The following is a 26,278-nucleotide window of genomic DNA, read 5'->3' on the forward strand; positions in this document are numbered from 1 at the left end:
TTGTGTGTAGAGGAAATAAAAGGCACTCAATTTTGTACACTTGAGTAGATTGGCGTTTTGTAAGGCAGGCCCAGACGCATAGAAGACTGACATGGGTGAACAATTGTAATGCCGCAAACGTTTAGTGGCATATGAATATGAAGCTTAACAGTATCATTACAAATAAATCTGTACAGCCAAAAATAATGAAGAACAAAGAGTGCAATGGCAGATAAGAAAACTAGAAGCTTACACAATTACCACTGCAAAATTGATAGTCACTCAAAGTGACTCTTTTATGGGCATGCACACAAACAGGTGCGTATCTGGATGCGTGTGCACACGAGTGCACATGTGTGCAATTACTAAAAATCCATTCAAAGGGTACCAAGCCAAAATAGGGGCATGGGCATGTTCATTTTTTGAATCATGAGCAGCTGTTTTGATCGGACATGCCAGAATTAATCATATGCACAGGATGTTTTGAGTAAAACTTTTGCAGTGGCTCACTATGTCACCAATGCAGGCAAATCAGCTCAGTCGTTGCCACAATTAATACATGTACATTCAATTTTCGAATATCACCTACCTCAAAGGCATGCTTATCTCTTCATCTCATGCACCAATAACAATCAGGGGGCACTCCAAAATACTGTGAGAGAATGTAACCGCCTTCACTGATGCTCCTACTCAATGTCCCCGTCACCTTCAGGAGAGCCCAGCATTCAAGAAAGGAGAGAGCCAACAGTAGGAACCACCTAGCATGGAAAGCCAGCCAACCCCCGCAATGCTACTCAAAAGCACCTGCTCATGGAAAGTCCCAGTCTCCATCGGACCCATGTTTTGCACTCACAGAAGGTCAAGGCATCGGTAGATTCTGTGATAGGACTTGTAAAACCTGACAATAGAATTTAACAAGTAGTGACACAAATTACAAAATGGAAAACACCCACACGGGCTCAAAATTGTATTTATTTTGTGCTTGCTAAGTTACTCTTCCCTCTGACAGATCCCAAGAACAAAATCATTTTACATATAAGCAGGGGATCCACCATTGGGAGGCAACGTGCCAGGTCCAGGCACATAGGTTGATTGATACTGGTGGCCAAATGGTTGGAAACTAGGATTTGGCGGCGGCGGCTGGCCATACTGATAACTCGTATCTGCTCTTTGGCCGGGAAAAGCTGAGTGTATGGAATCCGCAGGAAGTGGACCAGGACTGTACGAGGGGAAGCCTTGATAAGGAGGAACTGTCCCGGAAGAAACCATCGGTTCTGGATGTGAGTAGGGAGGCCTGTACATTGCACTTGGAGCAGGTCCACCTTGAGGTAGACTTGGTCTCTCCCAGCTTTGCTGTTGAGGCAAACTTCCTATCCTTTGTGCAGATACAGAGAAGTTGCTATCTGTTGATGGACTGGGTTGCACTCCAGGAAGCTGTTGCGGACCCAGAACTGATGGCTGGCTTTGGTAAAACCCTGGGTTCGGATTTGTGTAGTCCCTGCTACGGTCATTGTTTGCCTGAACAATACGACACAATGTTGCAACTAAGAAAAATCGCCACCTCCACTTTTCAACAGATTCTGCTTTAACTCCAACTACAAATACCTTCACAATAAGATCAGTATGGCGAGAGTATGCAAGATGAAGCTTACAAAATCCACCTTCATAAATGCAGTGACCCTCCAAAGCTCCTTTAGCTGTTACCGCGGTTGCCACATCTGAGATCATCATCCAAAAAACATAGCCTCTTGTAAGCATGATCATAAGCACAGAGCTACTGCCTGATACCATTCGAACGACCAAAGATACCAGAAAATTGAATTAATGCTTGTAGTCCAGCATTTTTCTCAAACATGGCTATCTTCTCGACAGTGCCAAAAGCTGAGAATATCTGCAGAAAAAACAGAGCATCATTCACAATTCAGATATGCTTTGACAGCATGGAAGTTACTTTAGAGCAATTGCTTGCGTTTCAAATCAAGATTTGCTGAAGCATACAAGTCGCAAAAGTTGACATAGGAATTCTAACATGTCTCCAATAGAAGGGCAAAAGGCAACGAGCTTCACATTATTCATGAGGTCGTCCTTAGAGGCTTCTCATTGTTTTACAATTACAATGTTGCCTTGACTCCTAAAGATGCATGAAAAGATACAGTTTTGCTAGCACTCAAGCATGGCATTACAGAAAACCACTGTACAAAGTCAGCTGATGAACAGTGACTCTATCTTCAATCCTTACTGAGAGAGAGTTTAATAACATAAGCCGGTATTGGAATAGCTCCTTTACTGTTGAGATCCACTAAAGTGGACAGCATTTTACCAGATTCAGATGCTGAACCGCTAGCTACAAATGCCTCATCTGAGTCACCAGTAACTAAAAGATCAATCCTTGCTGCTGCTCCTGTAAAAGCAACCCCACTAGCTCAACAAAATTCAAGGGACTCCTATTCCTTGATGCAAAGAAAAAGAGAAAAGATATTCAAAAAAGGATAGGTAAGAGGCAAGTTATTCAAGGAGGTTGAGATCAAACCGCATGTGCTATTTCATGAACTTATGCCCAGTAAGAAAACAGGATTAGAGAAGAGGTTTGCTCCGAGGGCCTCAAGGCAATCGCCAATCTTCACACTCTCCTTGGGTCCTTGTGCTTGTCCACTCACTCAGACAACAAGCAAGGCTAAAAGATACCCAAATTTCCTTTCCATAGTAGAACTTCAAAGGGGCTTAAGATTCCTACAGACTTAACGACGGGCAATGGCACCTTCGAAGCTTACACCAATTGGCAAGAAACTTCTCCTGAACTTCCTGGTTTCCTGTAGTCAATGTTACCGCAGAGAGGTGATTGTCATTTGTGATCTGATCATCTGAAACCCACTATAGGACCTCTCTTCTGACGTTAAAAGCAAAGGACTTCTTACAAGCATTTCTTTTCACTTCTTTGTCAAATAGCATGTGATTATATTCCAGGAAACCAGCGCAGTGCAAAGGTTCAAGCATAGCTAAAAGAGAGAACATAATGGTACACAGCGGCACTGTAGCGGTGCATATTTCCACCGAGGCTGTCCATTTTTCTTCCCACCAAAGATAAATGCTAAACCAAAGTCATGGGAAGTGCTCTCTCCTCACAAAGAGAGTGCTCCATTTCACACCATAACCTCACAAACAGCACCATCCATTTGCAACATTTCAATTCAGACCTAGAAATCTACAAACCAATCCATCGCAACCTAGACATTCTACATCCGCCCACATAAAATGCTTGCCTACATTAGATTTCATCTCAAAAATATCCGGTTGTACTGCAACTGCACAGTATGCTCGTTGCCAAACTTGTAGCCTCTGACTCACAATCTGAACGAATTTATGGGCTCCTTCAAAGGCCCAAAAAGCAAGAAACCAACAGATAACCAGGCCCGCAATTCAATTATTTTAATCTTCAAACTCCTTGCACATTAATAACCCTCTTACACAAATATAGCTCAGCAGCAATACACTATAAAAACGATACTACTCATTCACAACCTTGAAACGACAAAAGGTTAGGAAAAAGGCTGGACACTTACTGCATGTAAGACATCGATCGTGACTTCATACTGCATGTTCTCTATCGATGCAAGTAAAACATTACTTTCAGGTTCTTTCTTCTTTCCATCTGGTCCCAAAGCAAACTAAGCATGAAACGAACCCAAAATTAGATCAACAATTATAAAAAATGCTACACATTACTTATGTAAGAATGTGTTCCTAGCTAACCTGCGAACTGCAATCGATGGCTGAGGCAGCCACAGGTAGAAGAGGATTTGTGTAGTCCCTGCATTTCAGATTTACAGAAGACTTGAGGTAAACCACTACAAAAAATTCATGCAGTCTCTGCTCTGAAAAAAGTAGGCTCGAGTCCTCTTTAGCAGAGAGCGATGTACCATTTCTCATCAGTAAACAAAATTCACAAGCATGAGACACAGCCAAATCCAGTTTCTTTTAAACCTGTCACAGGGAAAATCACCGACTTCAAAGAGACTTGAAGACAGGCAAAGCCACTCAGGGCTTCAATTGCAGCTGAGGCGCACAAATGCAAGCAAGCTCGAGCACACACGAATGAACCATACACCTCTTCATGTACATACAAATAAAACAGTTTCTAGGAATCTCAGTACCTGCTGCGATGGCTTTGGAACTTCACTGTTAAATCCACATGAGCAGAGAAAGAGATGTGCAAGTGGCAACTTCCAACATGATCTGGTAGTAGATACCTGAAGTGATTTGTGCATGCTTAAAATATCTTAAGATGTCTTAAACAGAATAGTAGTGCCTGCAGAACTTTCTTAACCTAGACACCTGGGAATGCTTCTGCCGTCCAGAGCTGTTCTTGCCGCTGCAGCAGTATCCGCATCACTGAACTGAACAAGCGCCTGGCCAATGAAAACATATCCAATGTCACGAAATGCCACCCCCAGAAGTAAGCAATTGAGTATCCACTGGTCAGAGAGATCAAAATATAAGGCAAACCTGAAAACCCGCTGTCTTTTCAAATGTGGCTATCTTATGCACAAAGCCAAAGGCAGAAAATACCTGTCAAAAGCATCAACCAACCTATGTCAAATCATTCAACAGCATAGTGATCGGTGCTTAGACTAGTCAATCTTGGGAACTATGAGAAGCAACATCAAGTAGTGAAGTAGGTTCTTTTTGGCTCTTAAGTGAATGTAGAAATGGTACACCACGAACATCCATCTTAGTTGGTTCGTGTCAGCAATTTCATCTATGTACTCGGAATGCATTTGTGCAAGAAGTTTGTGTGACCTACCAAGTGCAAGACGTCAATACTGACATCACCGGCTTCCACACCCTCAAATGTCACCAGCAGAACATTGCTGGCAACGTCTCCAGAACTCTTGTTATTCACAACTTCTTGCCTATTCGAATACTGCAAATACACAGTCTTTCCTCTGATTTGTGCTGGTTCTGAAGAAGAAGCGTAGTATGATACCATAGAGATGGCCTGGTTCAGATCTTCCTGCAAAAACTCACCAATGAATATCTCAAAACAAGAAAACTGCTTCTAAAAATCAAATAAATCAACATCAAAAAGCAGACTTGGACACCCCCCATTTGCTGAGGCCTGTATTGTATACACCAATTATATAACTAGCATAGTGACTAGTAACAAATCCTTTTAAAAGCTGTAAATCCAACAACCGAGTTCCTACTACAACTCTTAAGGAGCAAAAGCAAGAACTCATGTAGTAAAATAAAGATAAACACATGTTATCATCCTCCATTAATTCCTCTGTTGGGTGCTGGTCAGACTGCCCTAAAATACTCTCTGCACAAAACAATACTTGCATACACTCACTTGCACAATACTTTCATTAAGTCATACAGACATGTGATAAATACGCCTCTTTAAAGTGGAGTCATGGGTGTCCAGATTGTAACAGGACAGCCAACTGAAAAGAACAGGCTGAGACAGGCGTTTAGCACTTCAAACAACTGAACAGAAAGAGAGAGAATCCACACGTGTGCCACTCAAATAGCGAAAGATCCGCTTAACGGCCTTCCAATGTGTAGACCCTAAGCTATGGATAAAGCGGCTCATTACTGAGACTGCATACTAAATATCCGACCTCATAATGAGAGAAAGAGAGAGAGACTCCTGAACAAACCAACCTTGCCAATGAATAACTAATGATAATACAATGGGGGACTAGGTGAGTTTATATACCCACCTCAGTAAATTGCCCTACCCAGACTTTGACAAATAAGTGAGATAAATATTAAAGCCAAGATAAATATTGGGCTATTCACTTGAGATGTTACTAACTTGAACACCCTCTCTACAACTCATAGTGGACATAAATGGTGAGACCAAGTCGATGAAGAAGCTCCCGACCACCAACTGGCATGTTGAATATATCTCGGATTTGCTAGTATCGACATGTCATGTCACAAAGTGATGACGTGGCGGACAGCAGAAACCCTAATTTCTGCCAGAAACCCTAAAATTCCTGCAAACCCTAATTTCTGCCAGAAACCCTAATTTCCGGAAATCGCGGAGGCTGAAATTTTTTATTTTTATTTTTAAAGATTTTTTTTTTTTTTGGGGAAAATGATGAGCGACGCAAATTTCGCTTTTTCTCTACTTAAATGAGAAAGAGAGAGAGAATGCTTTTGCTTTCATGTTTTGACTCTCTGTGAGAGAGAGAGAGAGAGAGAGAGCAATTGCTTTTGATTTGAAGCTTTTGGGGCTCTGCTTTTGGGCATCCCTTGTAACCTTTAAATTAGTGGTGAGGGCCTCACTTCTCAGGGCATCTGGACGCAGAGTCTGAGAGTGAAACCCTAACCGCTCTCTTGTACTTTGATGATTGATTAATATAAAAAGAAATACCGAAAGGGGCGCCAGTCTTTGGGGCCAATATCTCTAGGCACGGAACTCTGCTGGGCCAGTGCAAATCTATTGTGATCTGTGGATTGTTTTGAAGTGGTTATTTGGTGTTGTTGCGGTTGATTCTTGACTTGGAGTGTCCAAGTCTGTTACAGTGGTATCAGAGCACGGCCGATTTCTCTTCTACGGAAAATCCGATCCCCGAATTTTTTTTCCGCGGCACCTATGGCTTCAGGCAATGATCAGTCGACTCCTTCTGCATCTGGAGATGCGGGCTGGGATCACAACGAAGATTCAGACAGAGAGTATGGCCTGCCTCGGCCTACTTAGGCGGAGCAAAGAGAGATGGAGCGTCGTCAATTGATTGGCGATGCAACAAAGATGATGCTCAATTTTGCCAAGGACCCGAAGATGGCAAAATATATGAACCAGACCTCTTTGAAACAGGTACAGACGGAGTGGCAGAGAACCACAACACCACTCCCGAAACCCACTCTCAAGAAACCTTCTGCCTCCAAGAAATATACGGAGAAGGAACTGGAGAACGTGGTTGATGCACGGATTGCTCAGCTTTTTGACACACAAAAGAAAGCCAAAAAGCACGGCAAAAAGCAGAAGAAAGGCACTGACTTCCCGGGATATTTGGGTCGTCGGTCGACATTTGACAAGGCAAAGAAATTGAAGAAGCGCGTCAAGTTTGAAGACCTACCCAGTTCTTCTTCTTCTTCTTCTGACAGTTCTTCTAGCTCCTCGGATTCGAGCGAAGAAGACAGAAAAGGTAAAAAGCGAAGCAAGAAGCAACGCTTTGGAAAGGGCAAGAGAAAGGCAAAGAAGGCTAAATCTCGCCCAGAGACTGACAGTTCTACTGAGGACTCGTCTACAGACAGCTCAGATTCCGATGACGGAAAGTTTTATGAGAACAAGAAGAATTTTTACAAAGCCAACCAGTATGACTTTACACTGGCATGGATTCCCGCCTTCTAGTCACATACAGATTGGTGTCACCACTAGCTTCAGCTAGAGAGAGGCTTGTGAGTGGCAAAAAGAGGGGCATATAGTGCTCCCTGTGATTGATTTGGACCCTTGTGTAGGAGTTCAAGTTATTGGTGTTTGGACTAGTAGGTTAGAGTTCAAGGCACATGCATCTAGTAGGGAACCAATTAGGCGTATCAAAGACACTGTGGATGGCCGTGCGAATTGATTGTGGTTGGTCGGATCATGGACAGGATGTGTTCCAGAGTTCATTGTCGGAGTGTTATATTTTGGACTTGATATGTTCACAGTTAACGAATGGGGATTATTGGACGTAGACTTGTCTACAATTTAGATTTTTTACAGAGGCAACCGATGCTAAGATGGCATTTCTTTCAGGTACAAAGTTGAGGAGAAGATAAAAGCAAGAAAGTCCGAGAGTTTAAGGAAGGTGGCCACTCGATCAAGTTTGATACTTTTTAGGATACTCAGATGCTTCGAAGGCTTTGTCTTTTATACAGCAGTTTGACATCGCTTTCGCGGGAGGACGCTATTCAGAGCACTCCAAGATTCGGAGAGCTGCCTCTTACTTTAAGGGAAATGCTCGTACTTGGTGGTCCACGCTTCTATTAAGCAAGACTGTGCCAGTTACATGGCTGAAATTCAAGAGGCTTTTTATTTCTTCTTGGTTGACTCAAGAGTTTGAGCGAGATATACGAGCTGCTTGGAACCATCTCCGGATGACCAAGAGCGATACAGTGAATTCTTATTGTGAAAGATTCTGGAGCTCTTTTCTACCCGCCTCTTCATTCAAGAAGATCTCGTTCAGAGAACAGATTGAGCGGTTTACCTTGGGTCTACCTACAGAGATCCGAAATCACTGCTTGGAACAGAAGTCCGCTTCTGTTCAGGAGTTGATGAGTCATGCGAAGCGGGGCTTTGCCATTCACTCTGGCAGTCTGACCTACCCCACAGATGAGGCCATGACACAACGAGCCGAACAGACTTCTGGGAATGAAAGTAGAATGAAAAAGAGCAACCCAGAGAAAAAAAAGGATGTACGACCCAAGCTTACTCCTGAGGAGAGAGCTCGCTTCATCAGAGAGGGGAAGTGCTTTGGATGCGGGGAACATGGACATATTTCCGCAAAGTGCCCTGATAAGGCACAGAAAGAACAAAATGATAAAGACGACGACAAGTCTGAGAGTTCGAGAGCAACTGAGGAATGTGGCAGAAAAGGCAGATAGAAAAGCAGAACTGGTACCACATGGCGTGGGACCTGCACCGAATCTAATGAATGAAAGTACAAACTTTGCCGCTTTCGGGGCAAAGTAAAGGATCAGGAAGCTCTTTTGAAGGAGCCAAGGCCAACTTCTTTTCACTTGGAATTGGCGGCTCGATTTGGAACTACGCCCGACAGACTGACGCCACAGGCGGAGGTAGTTCAACTGGCACCCGAATGGGATGTTGCCATTACACTGAGCATTAGCAAACTTCGTTTGCAATGACAAGGGTGTTCAGGGCACGCGAGTGACGTTCTACTCGGGATCCCTTGGTACCACAAGAACTACGCCGTGGTTGACTATCGGGCCGAGAAAGCGACTTTGATAAATGAAGGGCTTAGAGATTGTACTTGATGAACTTCAGTTTTCTTACTCATTCTTTTGGGAGAACTGAACGATGGATAAAGGTTGAATATGTTTTGACCTGAAGAAAAGAACGCCAAGATTTTTTCTCCACGCTCATGCCGATTGCTTTTGAGAGGGCCTGAAGATCATACCATTGATCTGATATCTGGAAGCACGCCACCGAATCGGCCACCTTATCGTGTGAGCCGAGTACAGAATGGAAAGATTATGAACTCAGTGAAAGACCTCTTGGAAAAGGGTCTTGTCCAGCCTAGTACTTCACCGTATTGCTCTCCAGTGTTGTTGGTTTTGAAGAAAGACGGATCTTGGAGAATGTGCATCGATTATAGCACTCTCAACGAAATCACCATCAAGAACAGATTTCCGATTCCTAAGATCGATGATATACTCGACAGGTTACAGGGATCCTCGTGCTTTAGACTTTCCGTGATTGGCCCGATTTGAGGAATGTCCATGAAGTTAGAAGCTTCTTGGGACTGTGTTCGTACTACAGGCGGTTCATACGAAAGTTTGCAGAGGTTGCTTCCCCTTTGCATACCTTGACACAGAAAGGAGTACCTTTTTCGTGGGGACCCACAGAGGTGACTGCCTTTCGGACATTGAAAGAGAAATTCACTACAGGACCAGATTTAACTTTGCCGGACTTGCAGAAGTCATTTGAAGTATTTTGTGATGCTTGTGGTCGTAGTCTGGGTGCTGTCTTGATGCAAGAAGGCCATGTCATAGCTTACGAGAGCCGTTTGTTCTCTAGGCCGGAGATGACAGCACAGATCTATGGGAAAGAGCTTTTGGCGGTTATCCACGCTCTTACTCAGTGGCGGCATTACCTACTCGGAGCGGATTTTACTGTCTTTACAGACCACCAGAGTTTACCTACTTCTTGTCACAGAAGCAGCTTTCGGAAAAGCAGATGCGGTAGGTGAACATCTTGTCACAGTTCCACTTCCAGATTGTCCATGTGCAGGGACAGAAGAATGTGGTGGCAAATGCTTTGTCTCGAAAACCGTTGGTTCTGGCTATTTCCGTGATACATCATAGGAGCTTCGAGGATATGGTCGATCAGTATGCCACAGATACATATTTTGCAGATATTTTCACACGGATACGGGATGGGGAGACAGTAGTTGGATACTCCCTTCCGGAAGGCTACTTGATGAAAAAGACTATGTTGTGCGTTACACAGCCGTTGAGGGAAAAGGTTATGACTGATTGCCACTGTCCACCTTTTACGGGTCACCGCGGCATTGCTACCACCATGAAAGGGGTAGAGAGATATTTCTTTTGGCGGAAACTCGAGAGGATGTGGAAGAGTTTGTGTGCAGTTGCTTGGTATGCCAGAAGGTCAAGTTTGACAGGCATAAGGCACAGGGATTGTTACAGCCTTTACCCATACCCACCCGCCCCTGGGAAAATATTGAAATGGATTTCATTTTTTTTTATCTCTCGAGAAAACAAAATGATCACGATGATTTTCCGATTACATGGCACGCCTGAGACGATTGTCTCCGACAGAGACCCCAGATTTATGAGTTTGTTTTGGAAGGCAATTTGGGAGAACATTGGCACGCGGTTGCAGTTCTCGTCATCGTTCCACTTGCAGACTGACGGGCAATCTGAGATTGCCAATTCAGTGATTTTAGATTTATTGAAGTCTTGTATCTCGCATCAGAAGACTCAATGGGAAAAGAACTTACCTTTGGTGGAATTTGCCTACAATAACACGATACACTCTTCGACGGGGAAGACGCCATGTGAGATTGTTGAAAGTGCTGCGAAGGTTCCATCCTTCCTGAGCACGAAAGATTAGATATTTGAAGCGGATGAATATTCGCGAGACTTGGATACGGCTTTTGCCAAGGTTCGCGAGACTTTGCAGGAGTCTCAAGAACGACAGAAAAAGGCAGCGGATCGCCATCGTCGCGACTAGAAACTGAAGGAGGATGACTGAGTGCTCTTACTTTTGAGAAGGCACGCCTGCGAAAGAAAAAGGGAAAGGAGAGGCTTTTTCCAAAGCTTAGTATGTGATACTACCGACCTTTCCAGATCACTGACAAGATAAATGATGTCTCCTTCCGATTGGAACTGCTAGATACTTGGAGGATTCACAATGCATTGCATGTGAGTCTCTTGAAACCTGTTAAGGGTGATGTGCCTGATGATGGGGAGCCTGATGAGCAACCCAAAGTGGAAGAAAACGAGGAGATCCTTGTTCCTGAACAGATTTTGGCACATAATGATACGAAGAAAGGTAAAGTCCGAAGGCGGTTCTTGGTTTAGTTCAAGAACTTTCCTGCATTTGATGCGAAGTTGATGGAGGAGGAGGACTTAGCAGATACTCCTCGGATTGTGAAACTTTACCTCGATGTTTTGGTTTAGCATAGTCTACTCCAAACGGAACCCAGAAACTCAGCTTGGCCGAAGATCTGGTGCAGTGGGATGCACAAGAGGGGAGTTACTTCGCTCCTTTGTCAACAGATGCCTCGATTTTGATACTAAAGTCATTGATGTCTCTTTGAGCTTCAGGGATACTGAGAGCTGACAGTATTCTGCTGGATGACTTTACGAAATGGAATTCCTCATTATGATATTGATTTGTTCTTGACTTCTTGTGAGTGCGGGAACTGATAGCCGAAATGACTGCAGCATTTTGGTCTGATTGATCTCGAATAGACATGGTTGCAATAGGGGTTAGTCAATCGGGCATCGATGAAGTCCCGATTGGACCTAGATGTGATTGCTAGCTACATTGCCGATAAATCATGGTCTAAGATCCGAATGAATGTTGAATGTCATGTGATGTCCTGTGATGTCTGGTGATGTCCTGTGATGTCGTGTGATGTGATTGGCGATTTTGTACATGTGCTAGATGTGTGTTCCTAGTACGTAGGTACTAACAATCAATGTCTGCTAAGACGGTTTATGGCTTTTGTCGGTTTTGCAGGCGTAATCGCGGTCGATTACAATGCTTTCAAGAGGGGGGTATGTCACAAAGTGATGACGTGGTAGACAGCAGAAACCCTAATTTCTGCCAGAAACCCTAAAAATCCTGCAAACCCTAATTTCTGCCAGAAACCCTAATTTCCGGAAATCGCGGAGGCTGAAATTTTTATTTATTTTTTTTAAAGATTTTTTTTTTTTTTTTGGGGAAAATGATGAGCGACGCAAATTTCGCTTTTTCTCTACTTAACTGAGAAAGAGAGAGAGAATGCTTTTGCTTTCATGTTTTGACTCTCTGTGAGAGAGAGAGAGCAATCGCTTTTGATTTGAAGCTTTTGGGGCTCTGCTTTTGGGCATCCCTTGTAACCTTTAAATTAGTGGTGAGGGCCTCACTTCTCAGGGCATCTGGACGCGGAGTCTGAGAGTGAAACCCTAACCGCTCTCTTGTACTTTGATGATTGATTAATATAAAAAGAAATACCGAAAGGGGCGCCAGTCTTTGGGGCCAATATCTCTAGGCACGGAACTCCGCCGGGCCAGTGCAAATCTATTGTGATCTGTGAATTGTTTTGAAGTGGTTATTTGGTGCTATCGCGGTTGATTCTTAACTTGGAGTGTCCAAGTCTGTTACATGTCACCTGAGAATAATGCCATCTTGAGCACCAATTACCTCACACAAAATTGAACTATAGACCACACTACGTCCAAGAATCTCCATTCGTGAACTATGAACACATCACGTCCAAACACTCCCAGATAATGAACTTTGTAACACATCCTCTCCATAATCCGGCCAACAACAATGAATTGGCACACTCATCCATAGTGTGTTAAATATGCATGATTGGTTTCTTGCTTGATGCATGTTGAAACCGGCCTGTTCAATCCAAAAAGGGCGGTAGACTTTACTTCAAACCTTGATTTAGCTTTCACCCATTATTAGTCGTCTATTTTACCTGTACTTTCAAGACACAACAAAGGGGAGAGGGATACAGGCTGCTAGATTGCACCTGTATGAGTAGACGGACACCAGATTGGCCCCTAACTTAGGCGCCCCTTTCGGTATTTCTTTACTGTTCAAAAGAGGGAATAAACGCTGAGGTTCCCTACAAGCTACCCCGCACAAACTCGGCTGAATTTCCACTGTTCCAGCCCGATTTCGGCAGCATAACTGTACTAGAACCCTTCACAGTCAGTATTCCCACGCATTGAATGACTTTCCCGACGCATACGGGCACTTTGCAAAACCTGGCGAGAATCTGCAGCACGCTGAATTCTCTGTTTTCAGCCCTGAAAATGCGCAAGATCACCTGTACAGTGGTCCCCTTGCGTCCCCGAACCTCCTGGGGGTATTAGGGTCCGTTTAGGGCCAAAACCCTAAACCTGCAAAAATACACAGCAGGCTGTAATTTGCTGTTTCGGGCTTCGTTTCGCGTGCCGGTCGCATCCGTAGCAAGTCCTCGAGCTCCCGCACCTGTAGGGCTACTTGCCCTTTGAATCGGACGAGAATTCTGGAATGAAACCTCTCCGAATTCACCTGTAGCTGCGGGGGGATTAGCCGCTAGCTAATCCAGTACCTGTGCAAGAGGCTCTTGCCTCGGCAATCGCGCATGAACCCACACAACTGTACATTGGTCAAATGAAGAGCCCACTAGAGGGGCATAACATACTGCCAAAGGGGAGAGAGAGGGCAGTGCGTAGCGTGCAGGGCATCACTCCTGGCACCGCACTGGAGGGAAAGCAAGCACTCCATAGCTCTTAACCTGTGACAGAGACTTGCAAAATGAGCCTCCCAGCTATAAATCACGTTTTTGCCTTCTCTATAAGTAGTAAACTGGCCTCAGAGTGCCAAGTGTCACTCATTTGTGCATTTTCCCGCTTTAGACCCTCGAGTCTAAAAATATCTCACCTGCAGCCTCTGTTGACTTGGCCACAGAGTAACAAAATGATCCCCATGTCAAACTGCACGTAATGACGCGAAGACATTTTCAGGTCCCAAAATAGCAGTTCCCTAAATTTTAGGAGATGCTGCCATTGTATCTTTCTAGGTCATCCGACCCTCTTTGTACACTGCGGCCACATCCAAAACTGAAATGTAGCCTCTGTAGCAAAGGATTCCACTTTGGCTAGTCAATGACCCCACTTGGCTAACCATAGTCCTTGTCCAACCTTAGTGCTCTCTTGCCCTCAGACCTGGACTCCCTCTAGACAGTTCCACACTAGCTATGCAATGCAGGGCAGTTAGATTTCCCGAGGGGTGTTTCCAAAAAGTGAAAGTAAATAGATAATAAGAAAGAAATCAACAAAAAGGATAGATAGTAGTCACACGCTGGTGACACATGTGCCTTGAACTACGACCCACGTGTTCAAACACCAATAACTTGAACTCCAACACAAGGGTCCAAATTATTTTTAGGAGCCCCTCTCTACCACTCACAAGCCTCTCCTTGGCTGAAGCTAGTGGCGACAACTACCTCTTAACTAGAAATCTAGCGTCGTGGCCACGGTGGCAACCACCACATGTGCCATGCCATCTCTCTATCAATTCTTTGTCAGCATTATCTCTCTCCAAATTGCTTGTCTTTATCTTTTTCTAAGTTCCTGCTTTTGCCTTTGGCTTTGCACTCCCAAGCCAAATAAAGTGTCATCTCGCATTATAACGACGACGCTCGCACCTCGTGGGTACCGAGGCTACTAATTGAGCACTAGTTATGCCATCCTTGTCAAGCTAACCTTTGCCTCTATCCTCTAGCGAACTCGTGCATTTACTTCTAGCTTCACAATCTCGAGCGAAACAAATTGACAACTTCCTTGACAACTTTGCTCATGCATAGGCTGCTAACTGGGTGCTGGTCGATCCACTTTTCATAGCCGATAGTTGGTATTAGTCATGGTTGTCGATGGCGCTCGAGCAAGGGGGGCCATGATGCACGTACAAGATCTAAAAAGGTTGCTTCTTTCTCGTACTCCAAAAGGTGGCCGCACAATCCCCAAGCCACTCCACAAGAAGGGTTACCAAGGCGTATTCAAAACTAACACCCCGTCAAAAAGATGCTCCAAATCTCCTAGGCCGCAATCGATCTGTAAGTCAAAGTGCCTCGATCGTTGGTGGTGTACTCTCAACCAAACCCAACAGCTCCAAAATCGGCGTTTCAAAATGCTAGAAAGGCGGGCTTGCAATAAGGGGTGCGCTTGATTTTGCAATAAGGGGTATGCTTGACCTGTGGGGCGTTTCAAAACGTTGCTCGCCACAGTGGAGGTAGAGGGCCAAAATTGTCTCAAGCGTATCAAAACGATATCACGTTCCTAGTTGCCGCCTAGCAATGCCCACTGCGTATCAAAACGCAAGGGCGAGGAGGGAGTGCCACGCTACCGGGAAGAGCCTTGGGATGGGCGTTCTTGAAACGCCACCAGCAAGCAGACCTCAAGTAGGCAGCACATCTCCACTGCGTTCCTGGTTCACTTCGGCGTCGGAAAGCCAACGTTTTAGAACGCTGCGCAGTTGGGGGGGTTGAAAAGCGACGTCTTCTCTTTTCAACTCCTCAACGATGGCGGTATACTCCTCCGAGGCTCTGATACCATGTCAAAGTTGACGAAACGAAAACGTCCAGACCAAGGAGAGAATGCGAGAGAGAGAGAGAGAGAGAGAGAGAGAGAGAGAGAGAGAGAGAGAGAGAGAGAGAGAGAGAGATGAAATGAAATGAAATGTTATATTAACGTCTTCAAAGGCCAAAAATGACCAATCAGACCAGAGCATTACAATGTGGTGGATCTGATACAAAGTCAGAGTAACAAAATGAAATGACAAAATGAAACACTAAGAAATCCTAAGCTGGTAAGTGTGAACTAAGCAGCTAGCTGGGATAGCTAAATCAAAGTCACAAGAGATCCAGCATTGGTCGCTGGCGGATCTCATCAATCTCCTCCATGGTTAGCAATCTGACCGGGCGTCGTGCATGTCGAGCCAAAGTGATCCGAATCCTCTGATGTAGCCTCCGTAGAGAGAGAGAGAGAGAGAGAGAGAGAGAGAGAGAGAGAGAGAGAGTTCTGAGCCAAACAACTGCTTCCAATCCAAAAGCCCAAGGTAAAGCTCTAACAAAAAAGACTAAAAATAGCTGCAAAATGGCAAAAGGCCAACAGCTAAAGAGGATAAAAATTGCCTTGGAAGTAGGCGACCTACAAAAGGAGAGAGGAAAGGATCCCAACAGAATCTGAAAGATGGGCACGACGACTCAGCTAAGCGCCCCACCCAGCATCGAAATAAGAGCATATGGAGAAAGAACCACCAAGAAAAGAACAACTGATTTCCAGGTTGATAGGTAAACACAACACCAGGATAATGGGTAACACACGACCACTGCAACAACAGGTGTCTGGAAACCCAAAGGCTCACAAACCTTGAGTTTGGCTGGAAGAAGTCCTGTACTACAGGTAAAACTCCAACACCAGATGTTTGGCAGGTAGAGGAAATCCAAGGCTCACAAATCTTGAGCATGGCTGGAAGATGACTCGGTACAAGTGGGTACACCACCTGCAAAAATTGTTGAGAGGCTCTACCGAGAAGACAAGGTAACAGAGGCACACATGACATGCCCAAAAGAAATTGCTACTACAGGATTGCCTCATACCCAAACCCACCCCACCCCATGGAAGAAGAGAAAACCAACAAAGACCAAAAGAAACAGCGAAAGGGAAAACATCTGCCGAAGGAAACTATGGCAGCACTTGTGCAGTGATTGGCCAATATAGGCAGCAATAGTGTTAGGGAGGGAGCAGTAAACCCATGGCGACATGACAATCAAGGGCTCTCAATGCAAAAGCCAACCATGTAAACATTCAAGCAATAGGAAAAGACCCTAGGACAAGAAAAAGAAACCCCTCTTGCAGATCACAAGCATGTCTCACTCTGACACACACACATGCACACATAGTCACGAAGAACACCACACAAAAACACACAACAAAGAAGAAAGCAACGACACAAAAAGAAAAACCAGCAACAAAGCAAAACAAGGAGATGCAAATATCAATAACCAAGGACACAGAACAAAAACTGAGAGAAGAACAGGCCCAGCACAGAACAAAAAGAACGAAACGATCTACTCTCTCTTTCCCTCTCGTGGGCTCTATTCACTTCCTATTCTTGCAAAAGAGGGACCCAAAGCATGGGGAACCGCAACTTCACCGGGTTGCAAAAACTAGTTAACTGGCCTGAAGGGCACTTCAAAAAATTGGTAGAGATAGTAAACAGGAAGAAATGTGTCTACCATTTAGGCAACCAAAACATCTTCCTGCAGTGATCTAAAAACTATGTGGTTTGTTTCTCTACATCCAATGTTCTAGCAACGGTGATTATGAATAAGGACATCATCCTTGAAAATGGATACTGCCAAAAAAATCACAGCCCAGCAAAGGTTCCTAATCCAACATCAGCATGCTCTTGTAATAAAAGGAGGCTTTTCAAACAGGTCAGCGTGTCGTTACGTGTTTCCATGCTCTCTTACATGTGCAAATTGGATCTGTCACTATCCACAACTACTCATCAAGCAGATCCTTTAAACCTCATTTACAGACAAATAAACCTTCAACATGGATTGTAGATATTGTAAGTTGCATTGGTGCCAGGATTTTGCGAGAAGTCATCAATAATCGTAAGCTCAAAAGCGATACAATCTCACTATCTCACTGCAGAAATTGTACAAGAACTGTTATCTTCGTGATGTAATCGATGAAACCAGGCATACTTGGTATACATGCACGACAGACTCAAAAGCTCGCTAGTGCACACCCAACTTTTTTGTGAGAGGCAAATAGATACTGTAAGTTGCATATGAACTACAGTATTGTACCAATTGATCATCAGAAATGATATGCTCAAAGATGGTAGATGTCACTTCCTCACTGCAGAATTGTTTTATGATGTATTTGTGATGGAATCGATGAGCCCAAGCACACTTAGTATGCATGCACCACAGACTCAAAATTCCGACAGCATTCAATAGTGCACACCCTCTCACAAAAAGATAAAAGATTGTAACTCGCATACGAACAACAGTATTGTACCAAAAATTCATCAAAAATTATATGCTTGAGGTGGATGTCACTTCCTCGCTGCCAAATAGTTCATAGAATTGTTGTATTTGTGCAACAATCGATAAGCTCAAGGGGCAAGAAGGCACATATCACAAGCAGCACACTTATTATGCATGCACCAAACATTAGAAAGTTCTCACTCACGTCTACAGCCTACATTCTACTCAGAGGACTTTCACCTCATAGATCAACCAGCAAATGTTCAAAGTGGTGTTCTTAACGTATCCACCACAGGCACTGAAGAGCAACATCCAGAGTCCCTCTAAAGAAACAAGAAGGAATGGAACAGAATTATATATAAAACTACTTTTACATCTCGTTCCTACACTCGAGCTTGAGTCCGACAATATCCACAAACAATTTTTCCGTGATAATTTCTCCCTCTAAGATCTTTTGCAAAAAGCTCGCACTGCACAGAAATTGTCATAATCCCTTAATTGTATTGCCTCCATGAAACATGCGCATATCATAGAAAATTCTACAAATGATGAAACAAGCCCTTGTAAGTTGCTTCAGATTGCACATCCACTTTGCCTGTAATAAACCCTAGATCACACTAAACCATCTTCCAAGAAGGGGAACAATAAGACGCCAGACTCTTTGCTCTAAAGACAGAAGATAAGCGCAATGCAGCCCAGTACCAAAATATTGGGAACTGCAAGACTCGATATGTCCAGAAAGAGTCCAGCATCCCCAGAAAAGACAAGACATCCTAATATGTGCTACAACAGCAATGGGAGCGTAGGGTTAGCAAGCTAACCCTCGAAAAAACTTGGATATGAACAAGACAGACAGAAATTGGAAAGGGACACTTACAAATTCAACGAAAGCCTGATTGCGGTTAGCGCCCACGTTGCATTTAGTGTTGACAACCTTCCCAAAGGGTTTGCAGAGTTCGACGAGCTCCTCGTGCGTACATTCCCATGGCAAGTTGCGCAGGTGCAGCACTTTTGAAGGCGGATGCGCGTAGCGGAACTGCGGCTGCCCTGCGCTCGACGACATCGCCCCTTCGTCGCCAACACACTCTCCCTTCTTGTAACTTGCTGCAAAATGAGAGAGAGAGAGAGAGAGAGAGAGGCGCAACTGAGTTTGATCCCTACCGTTATTAATAAGAGAAGAATACCACAATTACCGACCACTACGATAAGCTGGATTAGATTGGGAGAGACTAAAGAGACCTCAAAGATTGTACTACTAAAAAAAAATTAAATTTTTTCTGGCAAAACACACAATTGTGAGTGAATTATATTGATTATCCCAAAACATTACAAAATCTTGCCATGCTCGTGTTGAGCCATGACATACCGAGAGACCATAATTACATCGGCTATCTGGGGAGCCACCCCTAGCGGCCCGCCCCCTTATCCTTGATAAATGAGGCCAATTATCCTGTTCCATTCCTCAGACATCTTCCCCCTACTCTCTTGAATTATCTTTGTGAACCTGGCAATCTCCAAGGTGTTATCAAAAACCCGGTTGTTCCTAGCCTTCCAGACCTGTTTGAAGTAGCAGAATCTGACGATTTGTGTTGCAATAAGCAACTCCTAGCTCCTGTGCGCCTTCCCCCCCCCCTCAAAAAACGGTCATTCTTAAAAAAACCTATCTTCCAAGTCCTTTGGACCCATTTGCAAATCTTTCCCACCAGGCCACTGATCACCGTGCATTCCTTGAAGAGATAGGAAATGTCTTCGCTTGCCATTCTACACTGAGAGCATCTATTAGGGCCAATCCCTCTGGCCAGAATATTCACCCTAGTTGGTAATGCTCCCCAAAGCACCTTCCAGAGGAAGATCTTCATATCTTGCGGCCCGTGCGGGCACCAGATGTTCTTGGTGACTACCACCCATCTTGATTCTCGCCAATTAATGCCCCATTGCTTGTTCAACTGAGAGAACCGCTCCAACGTCACCATAAGTGTGTGGTATACTTCTTTTGTTCGAGGCTTAAAAAATTGTGTGTCCTTGGGCCAATGCCATGCTTTCCACTCAAATCCGGACTCAAACCCAGGCAGACCCCAGCTATCAATCTTTTCAAGAACTCTGCTAATCAGTAACCTTTCAATCCCATCGAGGTTGAATTGGAGAGCCATTTGGTATTTTCCACCGGTTACTACCATAGTCCCACACTTGGCCCAAACGTCGGACGCCTTTGTTATTGATCTTTCTCGCAGCTTCCCTCCAACATGGATTTAGAGATAAGCTCCCCGTCTTAGAAAGCCAAGGGGACCAATGAGTTATAGAGTTGTGAAAGTACCTTGCCACTTTTCCCCACTCCAGAGATTCTGCTACTATTTTGCATTTCTGAGCGAGGTCGCATGTCACCCCCCCAAGCTTCAGGCAAGCCCACCGGGGGCTAGCATTTTGTCGTGTAACTCGAGTCCATTCCACCGACCACCTTGCAAGTATAGCTTGGACATGTCCATCATGGCTTGGATCATCACAACCCAAGATTGGTCATGCTTCGCGAGTGCAGCCACAAACTTAGGACACTGGGCCTCGGCATGGATACTAGGATCAAGAATCCCAAGACCACCCTGATCGAGAGGTCTTGCAATTGTTTTCCTGCTAGCCCACTGCCAGGGTGTCCCGTCATTTGTATTGTTCTTCCATTAAAAAAATTTCACCAGTTTAATGAACTCTTTCCAATTACTTTTGGCAAGCTTGAGCAGCAAACGATTGAAAGCTATGTATGGGAGGAGGAATGAGTTGATCACTTTCACTCTACTTGAGAAGGGAAGGAGTGTGTACTCCCATCTACGCATCTTGCATCTTATCTTCTCCATGACCCATGTTAATTTTTCCTTGTGTGTTACTTCTATCCCCAGTGGGGCTCCCAAGTGACGGAAGATTTTTCCTTTCGATACAAATTCCCCATACCACATAGAGGGGTCGAATGAGTCGCTCTCCGTAAGAGAGATCAATCTTGATTTTTCAATATTGCACTTCGACCCTGATGCTATGGCATACATATGCACTATCTCCAAAGCCTTTCTAATAACTATGGGGTAGGCTTTAAGAAAGAGTAATGAGTCGTCCACAAACAGCTTAGCAAGAAGTTGGTTGTTGTCGGGCAGAGAGAGTCCTTGAATCTCCCCTCTCATAGCACTATCCTCAAGCATTGTCACCAAGGGATTAGACCCCAATACGAACATCAGAAGGGGCAAGAGGGCACCCTTGTTTGATGGACCTCTTGACCTCAAACGCTCCCACGATTCTTTCATTAAAGAGGATCTTTAAATGATTACCAGCACATACAACGCTCATTAGCTGACACATCCGAGGCCCAAAGCCCAGAGATTTCATGACATCTTCAATAAATGACCACATGATCCGGTCGTAGGCTTTGTCAAGATCTAGTTGAAAGCAAGACACACTCTTGGTTGGTGAAGTCTCCATACTCAATGCCGACCATCGTTGCCAAAATATTATCATATATTGACCTTGATAAATCCATGTTGATGGGGAGTGACCACTTGGTCCAGGAGGGGAGAGAGCATGATGGCAACCGTTTTTGCAATGATCTTGTTGGCTACCGACATCATGGTTATGGGGTGCCAATGTTTCAGTTGAGAGCAGCACACTTGCTTTGGAATAGGTTTGATGAGGCCCCTTTTAATGCTTGAGTCTAACACTCCCTCAACAAGGGCTTGGTTAGCCATGAATTTGATCAGAGACTTTAGGCCGTCCTAGTATTCTTTAAAGAACTCAGTCGTCATCCCGTCCCACCCAGGGGATCTCTCTTTACCCAAGGCTTGTAGCGCGAGCAAGCATTCCTCCTTTGTAAACTCCCTTTCCAGGAGGTTGGTGTCGGAAATTGAGTCTGTTTTTTTAACACTTCCAAAGAGAGTATTTTTGGCTTCATCCACTTTTGGAGAACGGGCTTCAAGTTGTTCGATGATCTGTTGTAGGTGATCAAGAATCATATGTGCCATTTTATACAGGTCCTTCACCTCATGACCTTCCCCATCAGTGAGCGAGTGAACTATGCCTCGTTTCTCTTTACTTTGAGGGCTCTAAAGAAGTGTGTTTGGCTAGCTTCCTACTAATTTTAAAGTCACGGAGAAGAATAAAAGAGGTTTGTTAGCGTCAAGAAGAGGCCCCATAAATCTAGCCGACGAGTCTTGAACTCAATGCTTGTTACTCAAAAGGGAAATTAGTCATGCTTGGTTGTCTTAGCAATTTATGCTTTCAAGATTTTAAAGAATGCTATTGGTAAATTGCTTGAGAATGTTTTTCTAAACAAAAGATATGAACATGAAGGTTTTATGAAACACATTTTTAATGCTACTCTGAACGGTACGTTATTCTTCTAGTAAAATCAAAGACTCGTTTTGTGTATAGCACAATTGTAATTTATCAACTTCCATTGATGCATGTCTTATAAACACAAGAATGGTGTGAGCTCACCTTCAACAACAACAAGTGTGGGCTCCTCGCCTTGGACCTCTAACCTTTACCACCATTGACACAACAATGGCCATTTTCTCTTCCAAGTAAATTGCACTTCAGAATTCCAATGGGCCATGATGAGCACTAATTCATCTTTAGTAAGGTTGACTCTACAATATTTGATAGGGTCATCCAACCCTAAACCCTAAACAAATTTGTCAATGAGCTCAAATTTCTCTCACCTAACTATGCACTAGTCCCTTATGGCAAGTGGTTGCCACGCTCTTATGGTTGGCTTCTAGGTGCTTATGGCTGGCCTGCTTACACTTGCAAGTCCTTGCAAAAGCATGGCAAGTACTTGTGGAGGTGCTACTTGATTGGGAGCTAGTACCTTTACAGGAGCCTCGACACAGTTTCCACTTGGGCAATGGCTTATATGACAATAAGTTCTCTCCAAGGACAGCGCATCTCGTTCTTTAGCTAGAAGAGGCCCCTTAGGAAATAGCATGTTTCTCTCTATGTTTTTTTATATCGTTGCTCTCTGGGTAGTTCAAGAGAGAACTTAACCTATTGAAGTGCAAAAGGACAGGATAGTGTACGCTCACATATGCTAGTGCGGAGCCTTTGTGATAGCAGGTGTGGATAAAAGTAACAGGTTGTCGTTAAGTGTTGTCGATCTTGTCATGTGTCGCATTGGACTTTGAGGGGGTGTCATAATACTCAATATCTAATTCTCTTGAATTATTTTCTCATCTTAAACTGATCATTTAATATGGGGAAGTGCCAGGGGAAAAAAAGCTAGAATATTGGTTAAGCTAGCAGACCGGCCACAGTAGGGATCCAAAGGGGGGGGGGGGGGGGGGGGGGGGGGCATCTGCAAAAGAGCTATGTGCAACACTGGGCTCAAAAGACCCTGAGGTTCAGCCCATTAAGACTTCCAAAATGCTAAGGTTCCAAAATTCAGAGGTTGTGTCCAAAGGTCAAACATTAGGGGAATTGGATGCTTTGAGTGTGTCCCAAAAAGTCTTTATCAAGCCCTACATAGGAGGGGCGAGCCCAAGAAGTAGGGGATGAGAGAGAAACACCCACACACACTCACAAGCTTCATTTGTACATAAGGGGAAAGAGAGACACACGTCAGCTCCCTAGGCCAGATGCCCACAAGGTGTACTCAAATCCTATTGGATGGCCATGGAGGTGGACCAATGAGAATGAGGCTAGAGTAAATCTAGTTTAATTAATTTAAAAACACTTAATAAAAGAATTAATAGGAATTAAGCTCTCTAGAAGACTATTGGACAGTCTCCCAAGGGAACCAATGAGCATTCGACAGCCCAATGGCTTGCCTGATTCCTGTTGGCTTGGAGGCAAAGGGGTCCAATGAGAGTTTAGTTGCATTTATTAATTACCTAAAGCTCTCACAAAAGGGGAAAGGGGGACACATGTCAAAAGGCTATCACTTATGCTGCTTAATTTCCATTGGCTAGGCTTGGGGAGGTCCAATGGCGCTGTAGCATGAGCATTTAGCAAGGGGGTCGACCAAGAGACAGAGGGGACTGATTTTTGCAAGGCATTATCACACACACACTCACACAATCTCACGTATGAAGCAAAGAAGACTCTCTTTCCTTCTCAAGCTTTAATGGAAAGCTTACCACATACTCCAAGTTTGTGAGAAGGGATGCCTACACCAAGTGATGCAAATCCAACCAAGAGCCAAGCTTCAATGCATGCTCATCTCATCTACCATGCTAATTACTAAGCTAAGCTACGCTAATATGAGTGATTATGTGAGGAGATGTACATCTTTCTCGTAAGAATACTCCTTCTTCCTCTCAATCTACTCTCATACCCCGCTAGCTCTCACCATCTTCGAAGGTGTGTGAGGTCTTGGATCTAAGACCGTGAGGGAATTGATGTTGTGTTTGATAAGTGTTTTGCTTAGTGCATGAAGTTTCCATATTCATTGCACTAGCTAGTATTGAAGGAACACAAAGAATTGTATTGTTAAATGTCTCTCTTGATGGGAGAAACCATAATACAAAGCCTTTTGGAGGGGGGACAGGCTCCATGCAAATCCGGTCCTCAATTGCTTAATTTCTCTCTCTTTTTGTAAGGTCTCCGACCCCGAGCTAAAAGAGCACCATTGTACCATGAAAATGTCATAATGGAAAAAGTTACTATTTTTAGCAGTTTTTTGAATTCTGTCACAGTGCCATGATGTTTAGAATGTTTTAAAGCTTCGAAATGTGAATTAAAATAATTTTTGTGAAAACTTTCCAAAAATAGTAAGTTTTTGGTCACCCGACCTGTCCAGTTTTGACCGTCTCAAAAAATCGCACCCGTATCCCAAATTTGAAAAAAAGCATTTTCGGACCCCGGGGGCCTGCTAATTATGGCAGGTACTCGGGCTAGTACGCCCTAGTTAGGGCTTGGTATAGCAATTTTCGGCATCAAATTCCGACTCGTACGACCCGTTTTACCCTAAAATCAAATTTTCTCAAAATTGTCCGGGGATGCACCGAGGGCTCGAGGCTGTGTGGGAGCAGGTTCCAGGCCACTCTGAGCCAGCTTTAGCAGCTAGGGGGCACCCTCTTGTCTTGTGGGAGTTGTGGGAGAGTTTCCAAGCTTGAGAGTGAGTGTGAGAGCCAGTGAGACTAGCTAACTGGACACTTGGTAGGCAGGAAACTAAACTTGCCATGCATTAACTGAGTGCTCATTCAGATGCAAATAGCAAGGCTGGCTTGAGGAGCCTATTTAAAGGTGTGCTCACACACACACACACACACACATGCTCACACTAGCTATCGAATTTTTACTAGAGTATTGTCTTGGAGCCGCTTTGCAATACTGATTGAAGGGCTGTCTTAACGAACATTGCGATTCTGAATCTAATGAAGGAATGTTTATGTTGAACAATCATTGTGGTAGTAATTAGGACACACAAGGAAGTGTGAGTGTGGGGGTGGAAAGTGGGGGCTTGGGTCAGGTTGCCAATGCCTATGAGGAGGGTGGTCCGGATTGGTCGAGAACTCTCTGTCCCCATAGTGTTTAAATCGATACTAGTAATACTCATTGTCCCGAAGTCTCAAGTGTACGTGGCTCTGAAACATGGGGAAAAAGGCACTTGGGGTTTCTCTCCTCTTGCAAGGTGGGTCTTAGGATCGATAGATAATTTAAGTACGCTTCCCCTACGAGGTGGAGCTAGATCTCATTGCTAGTAGGCTTGAACTCGACTCACTTTGTGATGAGAGATCGTCCGCTAGCTGAACCCTGAACCACTTTGTTTGCTTCCGTTATAGATCTAGTGGCCACCAGGTTCACCATCAGATCCGCCGTTTGATACGGCGGGGTGGGGACCTCACACTTTTGAAGTATTGTTCATGCTATCTAACTAGGTATTATGCTTTTTGTTGCTCTCTCCACCCAAGCACTCTTGTTATTCTCATTAGGAAGTTATTCTAATGAAATGTTCACTATGTTCATGCTATTTTCCGCTACACACAAGTTACTAGACCATTAAATGTTACATTGGTATCAGAGCACAAGGTTTCTCTTTTCTTGCTCAAGAAGGGAGGTCCTCAAGCTAGCTATAAATGGTTGGTACTATTAATTGCATGTGAGTAAGAGGGATTTTTCAGCCTTGCAGTGCACCTGCCTTTCTGCAGTTAACGGGGCATCACCATCAAGAGCTATGGTCTTAATAGTGGAGTCCTACGGGGCTTGTCTACGGCTTGTTGTCTACGGCTTAACCACTATTGAGCTATTAGAAGCTTGACAGGAGCCGGTGATGTTTTGGTGTTGAACGACCCTCTCTTCTATTCCTTGCAATTAATGGTATTCGAGCCACGTGTATAGTAGCTTGAGTGCTTTTTCTAAAG

The 26,278-nt window shown here is 44.2% G+C and overlaps 1 protein-coding gene across 1 annotated transcript; it reads right to left on the reverse strand.

Moving 5' to 3' along the window:
* Positions 1–864: 864 nt before the first annotated feature.
* LOC147451793 (polypyrimidine tract-binding protein homolog 1-like) lies at positions 865–19,089 on the reverse strand. Its single transcript, XM_086517661.1, has 10 exons — positions 18,826–19,089; positions 4,781–4,990; positions 4,483–4,545; positions 4,312–4,385; positions 4,131–4,226; positions 3,730–3,787; positions 3,540–3,644; positions 1,789–1,870; positions 1,585–1,697; positions 865–1,497 (listed from the first exon to the last, which is right to left on the reverse strand). The coding sequence occupies exons 1-10, from the start codon at positions 19,009–19,011 to the stop codon at positions 1,009–1,011; spliced, it is 1,476 nt and encodes a 491-aa protein (XP_086373787.1). The 5' UTR covers positions 19,012–19,089; the 3' UTR covers positions 865–1,008.
* Between the last annotated feature and the right edge of the window lie 7,189 nt (positions 19,090–26,278).

Source organism: Adiantum capillus-veneris, chromosome 8 (assembly GCF_014529385.1).
Source record: "Adiantum capillus-veneris isolate H3 chromosome 8, ASM1452938v2, whole genome shotgun sequence".
Lineage (NCBI taxonomy): Eukaryota > Viridiplantae > Streptophyta > Polypodiopsida > Polypodiales > Pteridaceae > Adiantum > Adiantum capillus-veneris.